General features: G+C 55.6%; 1 protein-coding gene across 9 annotated transcripts; it reads right to left on the reverse strand.

Annotated features, from left to right (window-relative positions):
• Positions 1–69: 69 nt before the first annotated feature.
• On the reverse strand, positions 70–14,652 carry SLC2A11 (solute carrier family 2 member 11). 9 transcript variants are annotated; one of them, XM_084867791.1, is made up of 13 exons: positions 14,457–14,652; positions 13,978–14,091; positions 10,363–10,461; positions 9,452–9,612; positions 7,942–8,066; positions 5,561–5,690; positions 4,695–4,843; positions 2,195–2,382; positions 1,966–2,076; positions 1,230–1,331; positions 1,078–1,153; positions 750–877; positions 70–548 (listed from the first exon to the last, which is right to left on the reverse strand). In XM_084867791.1, exons 2-13 carry the CDS (start codon positions 14,017–14,019, stop codon positions 348–350), a joined length of 1,512 nt encoding a protein of 503 aa, XP_084723917.1. In that variant the 5' UTR covers positions 14,020–14,091; positions 14,457–14,652; the 3' UTR covers positions 70–347. The 9 variants fall into 9 exon arrangements, 8 of the variants coding, with proteins under 8 accessions (XP_084723917.1, XP_084723914.1, XP_084723915.1 ...); XM_084867788.1 differs by lacking the exon at positions 750–877; XM_084867789.1 differs by lacking the exon at positions 750–877 and having other exon boundaries at positions 13,978–14,137.
• Positions 14,653–17,447: the final 2,795 nt, after the last annotated feature.

The following is a 17,447-nucleotide window of genomic DNA, read 5'->3' on the forward strand; positions in this document are numbered from 1 at the left end:
CTTTTCTGACCATGCATGCCCTTCACACTAGGCCAGCCCCTCCTGCACCTCCACCCCCAGGCTATGCACGCCTTTCACAGCCTGTGTTTTTCTCCCGCCGCATTCCCTGAGTTTGTAGTTATGTTTTCATTGGTTTCCTGTTTGTTCACGGCCTCTGGGTGGGGAACACCAAGAGGCCCAGGACCCGGTCTCTCTGGCTCGCCGCTGTGGTTAGGCCCCCGGCCCTGTTCCTGCACACAGTAGATGCTCATTGAACAAGCCCTCGTTAGATGGACACATACAGTCGATGGAGAGGACGCGAAGGGCGGAGCGGAAGCGAGACCTGGGCCCCAGCCACAGCCGCGGGGCTACAGCTCCGTGGACTGGGTGACCTTCGGGCCCCTCCACGTGGGGCCCGGGCTCCGCCCGGGGAAGTTGAGCCGGTGCAGTTCCTCGGAGATCTCCAGGAAGGTCTTGCCTTTGGTCTCGGGAAGGAAGAAGCCAGTGTAGAGGGCCCCACAGACACAGACGACGAGGAAAGGCACGTAGAGGAAGTAGGACAGTCCCTCCTGGAGGTGAAAAGGAGGACAGTCCCTCCTGAGACCCAGGTGGCTCTATACTCGGCCCCAGGAGGCAAGGCCCCAGGACAGGTCTGAGAGAGGGACTCGTCTGTCTTTCTCTGCTTAGCTAAGCCCCACCCCCTTTGGGCTTCATCTCCTAGGGTGGAGGCCTCCCACTGGGGTTCTCATGGGGGGGAGGGGCAGGCCTACCATCATGAAGGGGAACCCCAGCCCAACCAGGAAGAGCATGGTCCACATGAGCGCCCCGCAGACCATGTAGGCGGCAGGCCGTGCCATCTGGTCAAACAGCTCGGTGGCCAGGATCCCTGTCACTCCGGCTGTAAGGAGGGGCGGGGGGACAGGGGGCTGCCAGCCAGGGAACATCCCCAGATGTGGCAGTGGGGACCCCTCGGCGTTCTTCCAGAAGCTTCCGAACGGGTGGGGGCGGGGCATGCGGGTGATACCGCATTCACACCCACCCACCGTCCACCCAGGTAGTGCCCACGTCCCTTCGGCAAGTCCCCTGGAGCCCACTCACCGGGGCCGATGCCAAAGCTGAGGATGAAGGCGAAGATGCAGGACATGGCCAGGTAGGGCATCCAGGCGAAGGAGCTCTGCAGCGGGGGCTGGGGTGAGAGGGGGAGCGGCCGGCACCCCGCCGCCCTCCTCCTCCTCCTCCCCGCCAGCTACCTGCAGGCACAGGGCCACCGTGAAGATGCTCCCCCAGCAGGTCATGAGGCAGTACCCGCCGATGAGCAGCACCCGCCGGCCGGCCCTCTCGATGACCATGCACTGCGAAGGAAAGGGCCTGGGTACCTGCCTGGGGCCCCGGGCCCCGGTCCCCTTGGTTTGGGGTGGGCAGTGGGGAGAGGCCTCGGGAGGAAGCGGAGGACGGGGTAGGGAGCAGTTGGTTGCTTCAGTTGATTAAGAAATTCATTTCCCGCCGAAACCGGTTTGGCTCAGTGGATAGAGCGTCGGCCTGCGGGCTGAAGGGCCCGGGTTCGATTCCAGTCGAGGGCATGTACCTTGGTTGCGGGCACATCCCCAGTAGCAGGTGTGCAGGAGGCAGCTGGTGGATGTTTCTCTCTCATCAACATTTCTAGCTCTCTATCCCTCTCCCTTCCTCTCTGTGGAAAATATCATTAAAACATATGAAAAAGAAAAAGAAAAGAGAAATTCATTTCTCACAGCCACCCAACCACACGGAGTTCCCTCATCTCAAAACAGTGGTTGGAGTGCCCAGCCAACAGCAGGTGCCCAATACAGGCTGGCTAAGTCCGAGTATTTTAACAGAGTGACCTGGAGTGGGAGATGGCTTAAAGCAGAGGACTGGAGCCCTCGGGGGTCAGCACCCCCCCCCCACACACACACACACCGGTCCCCCCTCTCCCAGGGGGCTGGGGGCGGCCGGCGGAGCCACACTCACGCTGATGCACGCCGTGAGCAGCTCGCAGCACCCGGTCCCGATGATGGCGTACTGCACCTTCTCCCGGGGCACTCCCGCCTCCCCGAACACGGAGGACGCATAGGCGTACACCTGGGGAGGCGGGCACGGGCGGCTCTGAGCACTGGCTCCCGGCAGCCGTCGTGGCCCCCAGGGTCCTGCAGCACAGAGTGTGTGTGTGGGGGGGGGCAGGGGCAGGGGGGAATCTCACCGAGTCATTCCCGCAGAGCTCCATGGCGCTGGCCAGGACCACCAGGCTCACCACCTGCCGGTGCAGGGTGCGGTCCTGGAACAGCTCCCAGGGGCGCCAGGCCCGCAGGCCCTGGCAGGCCGCCCGCTCCTCCTCCAGCTCCGCCAGCTCCGCCGCCAGGTCCTCCGTGCCCCGCAGCCGCTGCAGCGCTGGGGCGGGAGAGGGGTGCTGAGCGCTCTGCCCCCTGGCCTCTCTCTGGTCCCCCGCCATGCGCTTCCTCTCCCCAGCTCCCCCCTCTTCCTCTCTCTCTGGGCCCCGGGGGGTCAGATGGGGTGGGCCTTCCCGGCCCTGTCCGTTCACAGCCTCATGGACCAGGAAGGACTGTAGAACCTGGGGATGCGGTGGATCCATCCAACAGAGAGCAGAGACTGGGGAGTCTGTAGGGAGGGCAGGGCCCGGTCCCAGCCCACGCCTTCAGGGACCCGGCTCATTTCTGTTTCGGCATCATTCTAAAAACGTGCTAGCCCTAACCCGTTTGGCTCAGTGGATAGAGCATCGGTCTGCGGACTGAAGGGTCCCAGGTTCGACTCTAGTCAAGGGCATGTACCTTGGTTGCGGGCACATCCCCAGTGGGGGGGTGTGCAGGAGGCAGCTGATTGATGTTTTTCTCTCATCGATGTTTCCGACTCTCTATCCCTCTCCCTTCCTCTCTGTAAAAAAATCAATAAAATATATTTAAAAAACAATAAAAAAAAAAAACACCAAAAACGGACTAGGCTGGCCCAAGGGTCCCAGAAGGAACCGAGATGGCCCAGCTGGTACCGCGCAGATGGGCCGATGCCCGGTAGACCTGCATGAGTGACCGAAGGGGGCAGAGCCCCCAGCCAGAGCCAGCCCCGCGTCGGCCAGCCCCAGAGAACTCACAGGGGCTCCAGCTACGCGGCTGCCTCGGCGGCTGGCCACGGAGACGCAGCGATTGTCAGGCAGGAATGGAAAGCCCATCGGTAAACTGGTGCCCGGAGTGGGGGCCACCAGAACCAAGACCTGTATCTTATGGGATTGGGTCCAAAATCAGACAGAGGATGGGGAGGAGGCCGGACAAAGGCAAGCATGTGCCTGGGTTGCAGGCTCCTCCCCGGCCCGGGCCTGGTTGGGCTCATACAGGAGGCAACCGATACATGTGTTTCTCTCACATCGATCTCTCTCTCTGTCTCTCCCCCTCTCTTCCACTCTCCCTAAAAATCAATGGGAAAATATCCTCTGGTGAAGTGTGAAAAACAAACAAACAAACAAACACATGAGCACAGAAAGACCCTCAGAGGGAACAAATTGTAATCAAATTTAACTTATTCCAAACTTGCTAGGTTCGTTTAATAAAAAACAACAACAACAAAAACCAACCCCTTTCTTTTTCTTTTTTTTTAATAAATATATTTTTATTGATTTCAGAGTGGAGGGGAGAGGGAGAGATAGAAACATCAATGACGAGAATTATAGATCGGCTGCCTCCTGCACGCCCCCTATTGGGGGTCATGGTGGCAACCCAGGCATGTGCCCTTAACCTGAATCAAACCCAGGACTCTTCAGTCCGCAGGTTGACACTCTATCCACTGAGCCAAACCAGCGAGGGCTATTAACACATTTTTAAAGAGAGAGAGAGACACAGAGAGAGAGGCATGTGCAGCAGAGCGGAACTGCTCCAGCCCAGCCCAGCCTGCACTGGCCAACCCTCAGCTGCCTCTGACACCAGCCCAGGGCAGCCAGCCCAGGGAGTCAATGAGTAGAAAGTAAAGTAAATGATTGTTGTTGTTTTTAATCCTTACCTGAGGATATGACTATTAATTTTTAGAGAGAGCCAAAACCGGTTTGGCTCAGTGGATAGAGTGTCAACCTGTGGACTGAAGGGTCCCGGGTTTGATTCTGGTCAAGGGCACATGCCTTGGTTGGGGGGACATCTCAGGAGGCAGCTGGTTGATGTTTCTTGATGTTTCTCTCTCATTGATGTTTCTAACTCTCTGTCTATCTCCCTCTCTGTAAAAAATCAACTTTCTAACTCTCTATCTCCCTCTCTGTAAAAAATATACTTAAAAATAAATAAAATTTGATAAAATTAAATTTTTAGAGAGAAAGGAGAGAGAGAGAGAGAGAGAGAGAGAGAGAGAGAGAGAAACATTGATCGGTTGCCTCCCTGACCAGAATCGAATTGAACCTGGGACGATGCTTCAATCAACTGAGCCTGGTTGGGGTACGCGGTTGTGTTTTAAGCCAAAGATGTGGGGATCGTTCCTGGGGCGTCATGACTGTGGCCACAGCCAATGAGGAAGGCCGTCCGCACCCCGCTGGCCGCGGGCCAGGGAAGTCTACGTGGTATTTCATCCTGCGCGTGTGCGGGAGCTCTCCCTGCGCCGGTCTGGGGCTCCGAAGGGACTGACAGAGGGCACCAAGGGAGGGACCACCGTTCCCGGAGCAAAGGGACCCGCGTGCTCCGGGCAGGCGCGCCCGTTGGCGGGCGGGGACTCACCCGCCAGGCAGGCCTCCGTGTCGCCGCGGTCGATGAGGAGGTAGCGTGGGCTCTCGGGCAGCAGGGGCAGGGAGGCCAGCTGCAGCAGCCCGGGCACCAGGCAGCTGGCCAGCAGCAGCGGCCAGGACTGCCGGCCCCCCAGGAGCTCCCTGGAGGAGAGGCAGAGGAGAGGCCAGCCAGACACCTCCCGGCCAGAGCCCCGCCCCGTCCACCTGCTGCCCGCCCCCCAACATGCCTGCCTGCCCTTTGGAGGCAGAGGGTCTGCAGGGCTCTGTGCTTCCTCACCAGCTCTGGGCCTGGACACCGAGCCCCCTCCCACCAGGGAGGGACCCCAGCCCGGGCAGGGCCGCGGCCCCACCTTCTCCCTACCAACTCCTCTCCCAGGAAGCCAGGCTTCGCCTTCTCCTCTCTGTTCTGGAACGACCAAGACAAGCTCCCCTTCAAACGCCCAAACCTCCCCCCTCTTGTCTGCCAAGACCTGCTTTCTGCTTCCTGATCTGGAGAGGAGGAGAAGGGTGGCTCACACTGAGGTGTGCCTCCCTGAGGCCCGTTCTGTGTACCAAGTTTCTCAATACAGAGAAGCAATGACCTGCCTTAGCATATCATTAGCATATCATTAGCATATTACACTGTGACTGGTTATTCGGTTGTTCTGCTGTTCGGTCTATTTGCATATTACCCTTTTATAATAAAAGGATTGGGGGTCACCTGACCCAGAGGTAGCCTCACGTGACACAGGATTGGTCTAGGGGAAGGCATGTGATCCAACCAGATGTGAGGGAGCAGGTCAGCCTAGTCTCTGTCCCAGGTGGGGAGGGGTCCAGGCAGAGCAGGGCTTTTCCTGGTCCGGGGGGGGGGGGGCTTACCTGAGTCCCACCACCTGTCCCATCACGATCCCCAGGGCAGTGAAGATGGCTGAGGTCATGGCCACGGCTCCTCGGAACTCCTTGGGGGCGCTCTCCCCCAGGTACATGGGCTGGATGCTCATGCTCACTCCTGGCCATGTGCACGCGGACAGTCAGACCGCAGGCTGGACCCCCTCCCGCAAGGCCCGGGCCTGCCTCCCCCGGCCCTGGCACCTCACCTGCTGGATCCTGGCCCAGAGCTGCTCCCTCACCCCATATGCTTAGAGGCCAACCCCCCGCACCTGCTGTAGGGCCAGCAGGACCCCAGGTCCCCCCACCCCCGCCCCCAGGTCCTCTGAGACGGAAAGAAGTCTTTCTCAGACCAGCCCCATCCTGTTCCCTCGCCCCAGTCCCACTCCGGTCATCGAATCTCTCTAGACCCCGTCCCTGGGTGGATGTAAAGGGCTCCCAGCGGGCGGGGGGAGGAGGGAAAGGCGGCACCCGCTGCCCAGCTCTCCCAGCGACACTGTCACCGGCCACCACTGCTGTCCACTCACCTTCCCGACTCCTGCAGGGACACCGGCACCAAGCAACCGGCCGGGGAACGGAACCGGACAGCCCTCCCCCTGCCCACCCCAGGTGGCAACCGCTGCCCAACGCCAGGAGGCCGTACATCCTCCACCCGCAGGGAGCGCCAGCCCTCCCTGCCCGGCCCGGGATCAGGACCCGGGTCTCAGCAGGGGCCTGCGTCTCTGAGCACGGGGTGCAGGGAGCTGATGGCCAAAGCCTCAGAGGGGCCCTGCTCTCCCTCCGCGCAGGCAGGGACCGGGCCAGTTCCTTTTCCCTGGAGCGTGGGCTGGTCCCGTGACTCACTGCTCACCAGCAGCCCGGGGCAACACCAACCGGGGTGACTTCTGAGATTGGGACATAAACAACAGCCCCGGGGCCTGACTCAGTGGCTGAGCATCGACCTTTGAAGGCCATGGTTCTATTCTCGGTCAGGGCACATGCCCGGGCTGCAGGCTCGATCCCCAGTAGGGGGCGTGCAGGAGGCAGCCCATCAATGATTCTCTCTCATCATTGATGTTTCTCTCTCTCTCCCTCTCCTTTCCTCTCATAAATCAATTATATATATATATATATATATATATATATATATATATATTTAAGATTTTTTTAAAATCACAGTTACTATCTTATTTATTTATTTAATATATTTTATTGATTTTCCACAGACAGGAAGGGAGAGGGATAGAGAGCCAGAAACGTCGATGAGAGAGAAACATCGACCAGCCGCCTCCTGCACACCCCCCACCAGGGATGTGCCCGCAACCAATGTACATGCCCTTGACCGGAATCGAACCTGGGACCCTTCAGTCCGCAGGCCGATGCTCTATCCACTAAGCCAAACCGGTTTTGGCTAAAATATATATATTTTTAAAAATTGGGACTCCCTCCTTGAACATGCACACATACACACACATACACTTCTTCCTCTCTGATCACTTACACTGGAGGAAACCAGCCACCACGGGTGAGACCCACAGGCTGAGGACTGTGCCCCCTGCCCACTGTCACCCTGGAAGCAGACCCTCCAGCCTCGGCAAACCCTGAGTGACTGCAGCCCGGCCTGCCAGCGTGATCCCAGCCTCCAGAGAGGGCGCAGCCAGAGCCACCCGGCGGAGACACGCCCTGGTCCCACAGGAACCATCAGACAAGAAGAGTTGACAGATTTTGTTTTACTGGACTAGATCCCTCATACAGACAGTTACACCTGGCCATTACACAGGAGGGGGTCCAGAGGGGATTTGCTGACGGGAACCCCTAAGAGCCCAGATGGATATACTAAAAATTCTGCTCCCTCACATGACAGCCTCCCCTGCCCCCCAAACTGAGGAGCCCCTAACAGGCTAGTCTGCCTCGTCTGGACGGTCAGAGAACTCATCCTAGATGCCTTTTCACCTTGGCCGCCAGGAAGCTCATGTCTATCAGCGCGTTACTCAAACCCAGGACCCCGGGTGGTGTTAGGGCAGGTCTGGGAATGTGTGTCCTCACATCCCTATGCGACTTTTTAAAATTTTCCTATATCCACTCTCCATGGCTAGTTACACGAGCCTTTTAAGAGAAACCATGCCTTATAAGTACAACCAATGGACATAAAACTCTAGGAAGGGAGGGTATGTATGGGAGGGGGGGCAATGTTAAAATATGTACACAGATAATAAACTAATAAAAAAGAAAAGAAAAAAGAAGATAAACCATGCTTCATCTTATTTTGCAAAATTAAGGTAGGCATGCGTGAAAAGTAAATCCGTGGATAAAGAGAATGAATGAACGAATGAAGAGAATGAGTGAACGACCGAGAACGGGAGGCAGGGGAGATGCCCCCCCCCCCCCCATACCTGCGCTGACTCCCACGAGCAGCCGGCCCAGCATGATCATCTCGAAGGAGCCTGCCCTGTGGCTGAAGCCAAACAGGATCGCTGCGGCGACCACAAACACGTTGTTCACCAGGAGGGACTTCTTCCTTGGGGAGCGGGACACCGGCCGGAGGGGCGCAGGTCAGTCCGGGGGATGATCCCCAGCCGGCCAATCAGACCCGTGTGTGTGTGTGTGTGTGTGTGCGTGTGTGTGTGTGTGTGTGTGTGTGTGTGTGTGTGTGTGTGTGTGAGAACCGTGCTAAGGGCTCTAGCTAGCGACTGGGTGGTAATGATCACCAGCCATTGTACCTGGGTCACATGTGGTATGCCCCAACGCCGTGATCGGCAAACTGCGGCTCTCGAGCCGCATGCGGCTCTTTGGCCCCTTGAGTGTGGCTCTTCCACAAAATACCTCGGCCTGGGTGAGTCTGTTTTGAAGAAGTGGCATTAGAAGGAGTTTAAGTTATATATATATATATATATATATATATATATATATATATATATATATGTTGATTTTTTATAGAGAGGAAGAGAGAGGGATAGAGAGTTAGAAACATCGATGAGAGAGAATCATCGATCAGCTGCCTCTTGCACACACCCCCTACTGGGGATGTGCCTGCAACCAAGGTACATGCCCCTGACCGGAATCGAACCCGGGACCTTTCAGTCCATAGGCCGATGCTCTATCCACTGAGCCAAACCGGTTTCGGCAAGAGTTTAAGTTTAAAAATAATTTGACTCTCCAAAGAAATTTCAATCGTTGTCCTGTTGATATTTGGCTCTGTGGACGAATGAGTTTGCCGACCACTAATGCACTTCAAACCATTCTCCTTCCTGCCCGTCCACAGCTTGAAATGACAGATTTACATGCATGCCTTTATCCCTCAGATAAGCACCCCTCTCCTCAAAATCCTTTGTAAAAAAAAAAAAAAAAAAAAAAGGGAGCCGGTAGCCCTACTGGCATGTCTCAGTGGTTGAGTGTCGACCTATGAACCAGGAGGTCACAGTTCTATTCCTGGTCCGGGCACATGCCTGGGTTGTGGGCTCGAACCCCAGTGTGGGGTGTACAGGAGGCAGCCCATCAATGATTCTCTCTCACCGTTGATGTTCCTATCTCTCTCTCTCTCTCCCTCTCTCTCCCTTCCTCTCTGAAATCAATAAAATATATATTTAAAACAAAAGAAAGAAAAGATTGGTCACAAAGGGGGAAATGAGGCTACTGTTTACAAGTGGCCTTTGTTGGCAGAGGTGGAATCAGAGACGGGAGTCCTCCCTCTCACCCAGCGGACTCCTCCCTCTGCCACATCCGCTGGGAACTGTGACTCTCACGGTGAAACTGTGAAACTGCAGGCAGAGCAGGAGGCTGGGGCCTGCCAGGAACCTCCCTCCTCCCACGTTCCTCGGCCTGCAGACCGACCGACCGGGGTGACCTCACCCTCCGTGAAGGTCACGGGGGGGTGGGGGGGGGTGTTCCACAGGAAGCACTCACCTCCCCAGCATCACGGCCAGGGGCCCCGCCAGCAGCGCTCCGAAGAGGCCCCCCAGCGGGTACAGGGACACGATGAGGGACCACATTACCAGGATCAGGTGGTCGGGCGGTGGCTGGCCAGTCCTCGCCTGCCACGTCTGATTGGTGAACTCTTGGATGTGCTGCGAACAGAGAGGCCGCTCAGCCTCCCAGGGAGGGGACCGCACACGCCAGGGGTCTTCAAACTACGGCCCTCGGGCCACATGCGGCCCGCAGAGGAGTCTGATCCGGCCCGCCAGGTTTTTTGGGCAGTGAGCGCAGCCGAGGTGTTACAGTAGAAATTAGTAGTTCATATAGTCCGGCCCTCCAGCTCTCTGAGGGACCGTGATCTGGCCCCCACTTTAAAAAGTTTGAGGACTCCTGCGCTAGGCCTTCTCCCCACAGGGAGAGTGAGACCACAGACAGAGCAGGAGGCCAAAGGACCCCGTCGCGTTCAAGGGGGGCTGTGCCACATGCTCCCCCCCCCCCCATTTGTGCTACTGAGTCTGCATTGCTAGGCCTCACGCCCTCTGGCTGTGGCTCTCAGCGCCCCGCTCGGTCCTGTGTGGAATCTAAACCTGCTCGGCTTCTCCGGAAGCTGTGTGCCTCCTCGGGGGCCCCGACTGTGGCAAATGCTGGTCGGTGAGAACACCTGACTCTGCTCATCGGTAAGCTGGGAATTGGGCCCAGGGAGGTGCAATGCCGTGCCCACTGCCTGAGCTACAGGTGGTTCAGACACCCCAAACCCTACCCCCTGAGCTGCCACTCGGGAACCTGAACGGAGGCCACGTGGTTAGGGATGCCTGTGCTTGGGAAAGACACCACAGGGGACACCTGTCAGCCCTCACCCAGCACCCGCTCCGCCGGCGATCGCAGGCCCGGGAGGTACATACCGCGGTGGGGGCATTGATGATGGAGAGGTTGTAGCCAAACTGGAAGGTCCCACCAATGCCAGCCGCACAGACGGTCTGCAGCAGGACCCTGCCCTGAGTCTGAGGAGAGACGGGAGGACATGGTGTGAGTCGCAGCAGCCTCACCGCCCTCCCGGGACCAGAGCCTGTCAATGAGAACAGTGCCGGGCGTGTGAGCCGGGCACACGAGGAGACCGAGGGCAGAGGGGAGGAGGCGCCTAGGCCACGTGGCTGGCCGAGAGCAGAACCCCACCCAGCCTCCTGCTCTGCAAACTCTGACGCTCTCTACTCCTCCAAGCTATAACCAGGAACACTTCCCTCAGCTGTCTTCCTAGGCACTCACAGAGGAGCTGACTGTATACAGATCAAGTCATTGATCTTTTCCACGTAATTCATACTGCCTTTTCTTTTCTTTTTTTTTTTTTTTAAATATATATTTTATTGATTTTGTACAGAGAGGAAGGGAGAGAGATAGAGAGCTAGAAACATCGATGAGAGAGAGTCATCGATCAGCTGCCTCTTGCACACCCCCACTGGGGATATGCCCGCAACCAAGGTACATGCCCCCGACCGGAATCGAACCCGGGTCCCTTCAGTCCCCAAGCCGACGCTCTATCCATTGAGCCAAACCGGTTTCGGCTGCCTTTTCTTGTTTTGGCAAATTTGTCTGCAAATTTAAAATGCTACAAATCAAATTTATGTTATTTTTTTAAATAAGTAGAGTTCAGCCAAAACCGGTCTGGCTCAGTGGATAGAGCCGTCGGTCTGTGGACTGAAAGGTCCCAGGTTCCATTCCGGTCTTGGGCATGTACCTTGGTTGCGGGCACATCCCCGATAGGGTGTGTGCAGGAGGCAGCTGGTTGATGTTTCTCTCTCACTGATGTTTCTAGCTCTCTATCCCTCTCCCTTCCTCTCTGTAAAAAAAAAATCAATAAAATATATTTAAAAAAAAAATAAGTAGAGTTCATGGCAGAAGGATATTTGGCTGAAAGAGTTTCTGAAGAATTCCCCGAGGAATTCATTCATTCGTCAGTCCAATTCCAAGTGCCTGTCCCATCCAGGCACTGCGCCGAGGACAGAGGCAGCCAGGGAAGAGACAAGCATGCATTGGCCATTTGGCCAGATACTGTGCGGGGGTGCTGGGAGGTGAGGGGGGGGCGGCTGGGCGTGGCTCCAGAGGGCAGGATTCCGCCAGAGGTCTTGCCACAGATCTGCAGGCAGATGACAGGCACCCTGGCTGCCCACAGCTCCTATAAGGCCTACGTAACTTCCCCCCAAGCTGCGAGCCACAGGAGAAAGCCAGGTGAGGACCCAGAGGTTTGGTCTCACTGTAGCCACATCACAGCCCCTGACGGGCTGCAAGAGGCACAATGCCTGATGGTGACAAGTGAGCCCAGGGGGCAGGAGATGCCGGCAGGTCTCCGAGGCAGCAGGAAATGGTTTAGTCCACTGAGATGGCTTGTGGAGACGGCCTAGAGCAGGCATGTCAGACTCGCAGCCCGGGGGCCGCATGTGGCCCACAAGGAATAGTTTTGGGGCCCAGCCAATGTAACGGTATGTAGGCAGCATTTTAATAAAAGTGTGGTAACTTAAATTTTACAATATCCTGTTATACAGAATTATTAACAACGAATTACAATATTCGCTTATGATGCCTGATTTGTGTTGCATTCATTTCCCTTACGCACCTTACACGCAGGCGCACTGTCTCTCTCCACTATTACTACCCCGGAATGTTTTAGCAGCCGACTGCCACATCATTAGTTTTATACTGACTTGTTTGGTGTGTGCAACGGGAAGTATTTTGCTTTCAGAGAACAAAAAAAAATAGGTTTACTTGCGTTATGCTTATTAATGTGAGCAGTTATTCAATGTCTGGTAAGTTAATGTTCAAAAAAATATTAATTTTTATTAAAATGTTCTATTATTTCATGTTAACGATTACTCATTTATTTCACCCTTTGTACTCAGCATGTCTCTATCGAAATAAGCCTATGTTTCTATGAAAATTGAAGCTTTTGGTTTTTTTGCAGCTCACATAAACTTTAAAAAATATATATATATTTTTATTGATTTCAGAGAGGAAGGGAGAGGGAAAAAGAGATATAAACATTAATGATGAGAGGGAATCATTGATCGGCTGCCCCTGTACACCCCCCACTGGTGACTGGGCCCAGGCATGTGCCCTTGGGTGGATTGGAACCTGAGATCCTTCAGTCCATAGGCCGACGCCCTATCCACTGAGCCAAACCAAGCTAGAGCAAGCCCACATAAACTTACACCTTGTTTATTTGCCCCGTGTCAGCCTTTGAGTTTGACATGCGTGGCCTAGAGCCATGGCTGGTCATGAAAAGCCATCAGACACTGATGGTGATGATGAATTCAGTGGACAAATACTTCCTGCCTCCCTATTATGGACCATAAGCCTACTGGGTGCTGGGGCTAGAGCAGCGAACAAGAGAGACAAAATCTGTGACCTCATGGAGCTTTTCTCCCAGCGTGGGAGGCAGGCAGTAAGTAACAACACGAACAAGGAAAGTGTATAGTAGGCCAGCTGAGGCGACTGAGACAGGGAGCAGAGACGGCGAGAGGGGGGTGTTGGAGAGGGTGGTCCAGGATATGCCCCGAGAAGGTGACATCTGCATAGACTTAACGGAGATGAGGGGAAGCCCCATGCAGGGAGCTCGTGGAAACCAGTGCAGGTTGTGGGGAAACCCAGAGATGAGCGGTGTGGGCTGCCCCCACTCTCTCTGTGAAGCAGGACAAGACAGGGTTTTACGGGAGATGGAGGAGATGAAGGCTGGGGAGAGAGGTGAGGATGGGACACACTCCAAGAAGGGGCGGAGGTAGCCAGAACCGGGGCGTGTCTGGCCCCGCAGTTGAGGACACAAGACAGCGCAGGCATCACCAGGGATGCTAGCCTGGGCGGCTGGGGTCCGCAGGTCCTGCAGATGTGCGGCCACATGCAACCCTGCACCAGCCCCCAGGCCATACCTGCGCGCGGACACCTGCACGCTCTTCTGAGCCCACACACCTAACGCCACTGTGCGAGCAAGCACGAGACAGTGTTTGCACGTCTGACGTCTCCGCTAAGCCTTCCGGAGTGGCTGCGCCTGTGCAGTGCACGCCGAGCTGCAATTCCGCATCCGAAACGCCAGGGCCAGCGGGCGGGGTTTGGAGGAATGCCGACCTCTCCAGATCGCAGGAGGGCATCGGGCACGGGCACATTTCCCCCGCATTCAGGAGAAGAGGGGCCTGCGGGGTGGGCTTTGGCCCCGCGAGGTCGCGGCGCGGGGGGAGGGCTGTGCAACCATCCCCGGGGGAAAGCCAGCAGGGCGCGCCGCGGAGCCAGGCGGAGGCGCATGCGCAGTGGGGGGCCTCGAGAAGTGCCAATCATTCCCGAAGCCCAGGCGGGCGCGCAGGCGCAGTGCGTGTGGACCGAAGCGGTGGCGGGCGCGCAGGCGCAGTGCGTGTGGTGAGGGTCGGGGCGTCTGGGGCTGCTGGAGCGCGCGGCCGGGGTGCAGGCGCAGGGGGCGCAGAGCAGGAAGGGGAGCGGGGGGCCGAGGGGGAGAGCAGGATGTCCCGCCAGCAGGTCACCTGCTTCCGGGGCTGCAAGGGCGGCTCCTGTTCGTCTTCCATCCCTCCTTTGCGCAGCGCTGAGGTGGAAAGGCCACGGGCTCCTCCTTACTCAGCAGAGCCTGGGGCTCCCCTCTGCAGACGGGAAGGGGTTCTGGTCCACGGTACCCCGGCCCGGCCCCTGCATTCGTCCCCGCCGGTTGTAACCGAGGCTCAGATCCCCGCCGCTGCAGACTCCCTGGCTCCTCCGTCCCCTTCCCCCGCCGCGGCCTCCGGGGGAAGGTTCCTGCCTCTCCCCCCTCCCCGCTCGGACCTCCACCCCGATCCCTCCTAGCCCCTCGGCCCGGCTCCCTTTTATCCTGATCGGGCGTCCCCAAGTCCCCTCTCCCCCGGGAGGCCGCTGTCTGAGGACCCAGCCCTTCCTTCTAAGCAGACATCCCCAGGCTCACCCCTCTCCCCGGAGGAGGGGAGCCCCGAGGAGGGCCCCAGGGCAGACCCACCGGGCTCCGGGGCGCTGTCATCAGTCCGTCCGCAGAGCTGGCGGCTCCGCGCGGAGCAGAGCCCGGCTCGGGTTGCCGCCAGGAGATTTATTACGTGGGAGGCCGGTCCGGCCCCGGTCCCGGCGCGCCCCGAGGTCTGGAACCACAGGGTTCGCTGCCTGGATTAATCTTTTCTCTCCTCGGGCCCAGCATGGAATAAGGCCAAGCCTTAACCAGACTTTCCAAAGATACTCCCCGTGGCCATGGAAACGCAGCCGGCACAGTAACCTTAGGAAGTCAGCAAAGCCTGGGGCGGCGTACCCTGGACACACACCCGAACGGATCCCGCAGCGTCTCCGGGGCTCATGTTTGATTCTTGAATCTTAAAAAGCATGCCGTGAGCCGGTGCTGATCCTGGACCCGGAGGGTTTTCTTTATGAGCTCAATGACATCCGCAGTGTCTGAGGGCAAACTATCCTTGAATTCTTGGGGTCAACACAACTTGCTCATAATGTTGTATGAACACGTGGCTGGTTTCAGTTGCGAATATCTTATTTAGGTAGATGTATTGTTTCAACACAACTATGGTGTGTTCTCTCTCAATTAATGGAGAGCCGGGCTGGGCTGGCTCAGTGGCTGAGTGTCAACCTATGAACCAGGAGGTCACATGCCTGGGGTTTCAGGCTTGATCCCCAGGACGGAGTGCAGGAGGCAGCTGATCAATGATTCTCTCATTATTGATGTTTTTCTCTCTCCAAAATCAATAAAATTGTATTTTTTTTAAATAAAAATTAGTGGAGAAACAATGGGCTAACAACTGGTAGTGGGAGGGGGGGGAGAGTGAAAATGGATCCCTGCCTCACCCCATACAAAAGAAAATTATTCCAGGGACACAAAAATCTCCTGCAAAAAAAAGCAAAGTTTAAACATTTTAGAAGAAAGTAAAGAACACCTTTATAACTTCAGGATAAATAAGGACAAACCACATGGATTCCCTATAAAGATTTAATATCGCTAAAATTAAAACTATTGCCCTGGCTGGTTTGACTTAGTGATTAGAGCATCTGCCCAAGGACCAAAGGGTCTCAGGTTCGATTTCCAGTCAAGAGCATGTACTTCAGCTGAAACCGGTTTGGCTCAATGGATAGAGCGTCGGCTTGGGGACTGAGAGGTCCCGGGTTCGATTCCAGTCAAGGGCATGTACCTTGGTTTCAGACATATCCCCGGTAGGGGGTGTGCAAGAGGCAGCTGATCGATGACTCTCTCTCATCGATGTTTCTAGCTCTCTATCTCTCTTCCTTCCTCTCTGTACAAAATCAATAAAAATATATTAAAAAAAAAAAAGAAAAAAAAAGAGCATGTACTTCAGTTGCAGGCTGGATCCCTGGCCCAGTCAGGGCACATGCAGGATGGGGAGAGGGAGAAGCAAGGGAGAAGCAATTGATTCTCCCTCTGAGAATCAATGAAAAACATATTTTCGAGTGAGGATTTAAAAAAAAAAAATTTAAAACTCTGTGTCACCAGAAAAAGGTGAAGCTACAAGCTACCAGCTAGTGCCCCTGGCTGGCGCAGCTCCGCTGCTGGAGCCTCACCCCGTGCACTGAAGGGTCAAGGGTTCAATCCCAGGTCCGGGCACACACCAGGTTTCAGTTCGACCCCCTGGTCAGTGCGCCTATGATTCTCTCTCTCCCTCTCCCTCTCCCTCTGAAATAACTTCTTGAAAAAGAGAGCGAGATAAAAGCTAAAAAACATAAAGAATTCCTGCAATAAAGAAAAGAAAACGGGCAAAAGCTGTGAACAGGGTGTTTACAGGAGAGGAAACTGATGTGGCAACCAGCAACAGGAATAAAAAGATGCTCCTTGTTATTAGCAATCAGGAAACGCAAATGGAATCCACAACAGCGGACTGTTCCGCACTCAGCGGGCTGGCAGTGCGACTCTGGTAACACACTGAGGTGGGAAGAAGCAGCTGGGAGGCTCTTTTAAAAATATATATATATTTTTTTATTGATTTTTTTACAGATAGGAAGGGAGACGGATAGAGAGCTAGAAGCGTCGATGAGAGAGAAACATCGGCCAGCTGCCTACTGCACACCCCCTACTGGGAATGGACCCGCAACCAAGGGACATGCCCTTGACCGGAATCGAACCTGGGACCTTTCAGTCCGCAGACCGATGCTCTGACCACTGAGCCAAACTGGTTTCGGCCAGCTGGGATGCTCTTACGATTGAAAATGAAAATATAAATCGGCCGAGACCGGTTTGGCTCAGTGGATAGAGCGTCAGCCTGTGGACTCAAGGGTCCCAGGTTCTATTCCGGTCAAGGGCATGTACCTTGGTTGCGGGCACATCCCCAGTAGGGGGTGTGCAAGAGGCAGCTGATCAATGATTCCCTCTCATCGATGTTTCTGACTCTCTATCCCTCTCTCTTCCTCTCTGTAAAAAAAATCAATAAAATATATTTTTTTAAAAAGAAAAGAAAATATAAATGGGTGCAGTGACTGGAGAATCCTTTGGCCGTATCTGGCCCTCCCCCGTTTGCCTCGGAGAAACACTGAATCCCGGGCTCAGGAATGTCTTCTGTTCACAAGGGCAACATTGTTTCTATCAGAAAGCACCCCAAATGTCAATATTCAAGAAAACAGAGAAATAAATGGTTACTATCCATGGGAAGGCCGCTCTGGGGGGAAGCAGTGAAGGAGAGGAGCCACATGAACACGGGCAGACCATAATGCTGTGTGACTAACGATGTATCAATAGAAAATGTCATGGACCATAACGCCTTTGTATGAAGCTTGGAAACATCCCAAACCACACTTATGTCTCACATGGGGTAGGCATATATACATAGGTAGCAAAAACTAGAGAGTGATCATGGGAGGTTAAATGCCAAATTCAGAACCAGGTTTAGCATTCTGCGTCCAGGACCCGTATGTCCCCTCTACCCCCATCGCTGCTATGGACATGTGGGCCAGCCCTCCCCGAGGTGCCCCCTGGGCCCCGTGCTGGCTC

The sequence above is a fragment of the Pipistrellus hanaki genome, assembly GCF_964339955.1.
Source record: "Pipistrellus hanaki genome assembly, chromosome: 19".
In the NCBI taxonomy this organism is placed as follows: domain Eukaryota; kingdom Metazoa; phylum Chordata; class Mammalia; order Chiroptera; family Vespertilionidae; genus Pipistrellus; species Pipistrellus hanaki.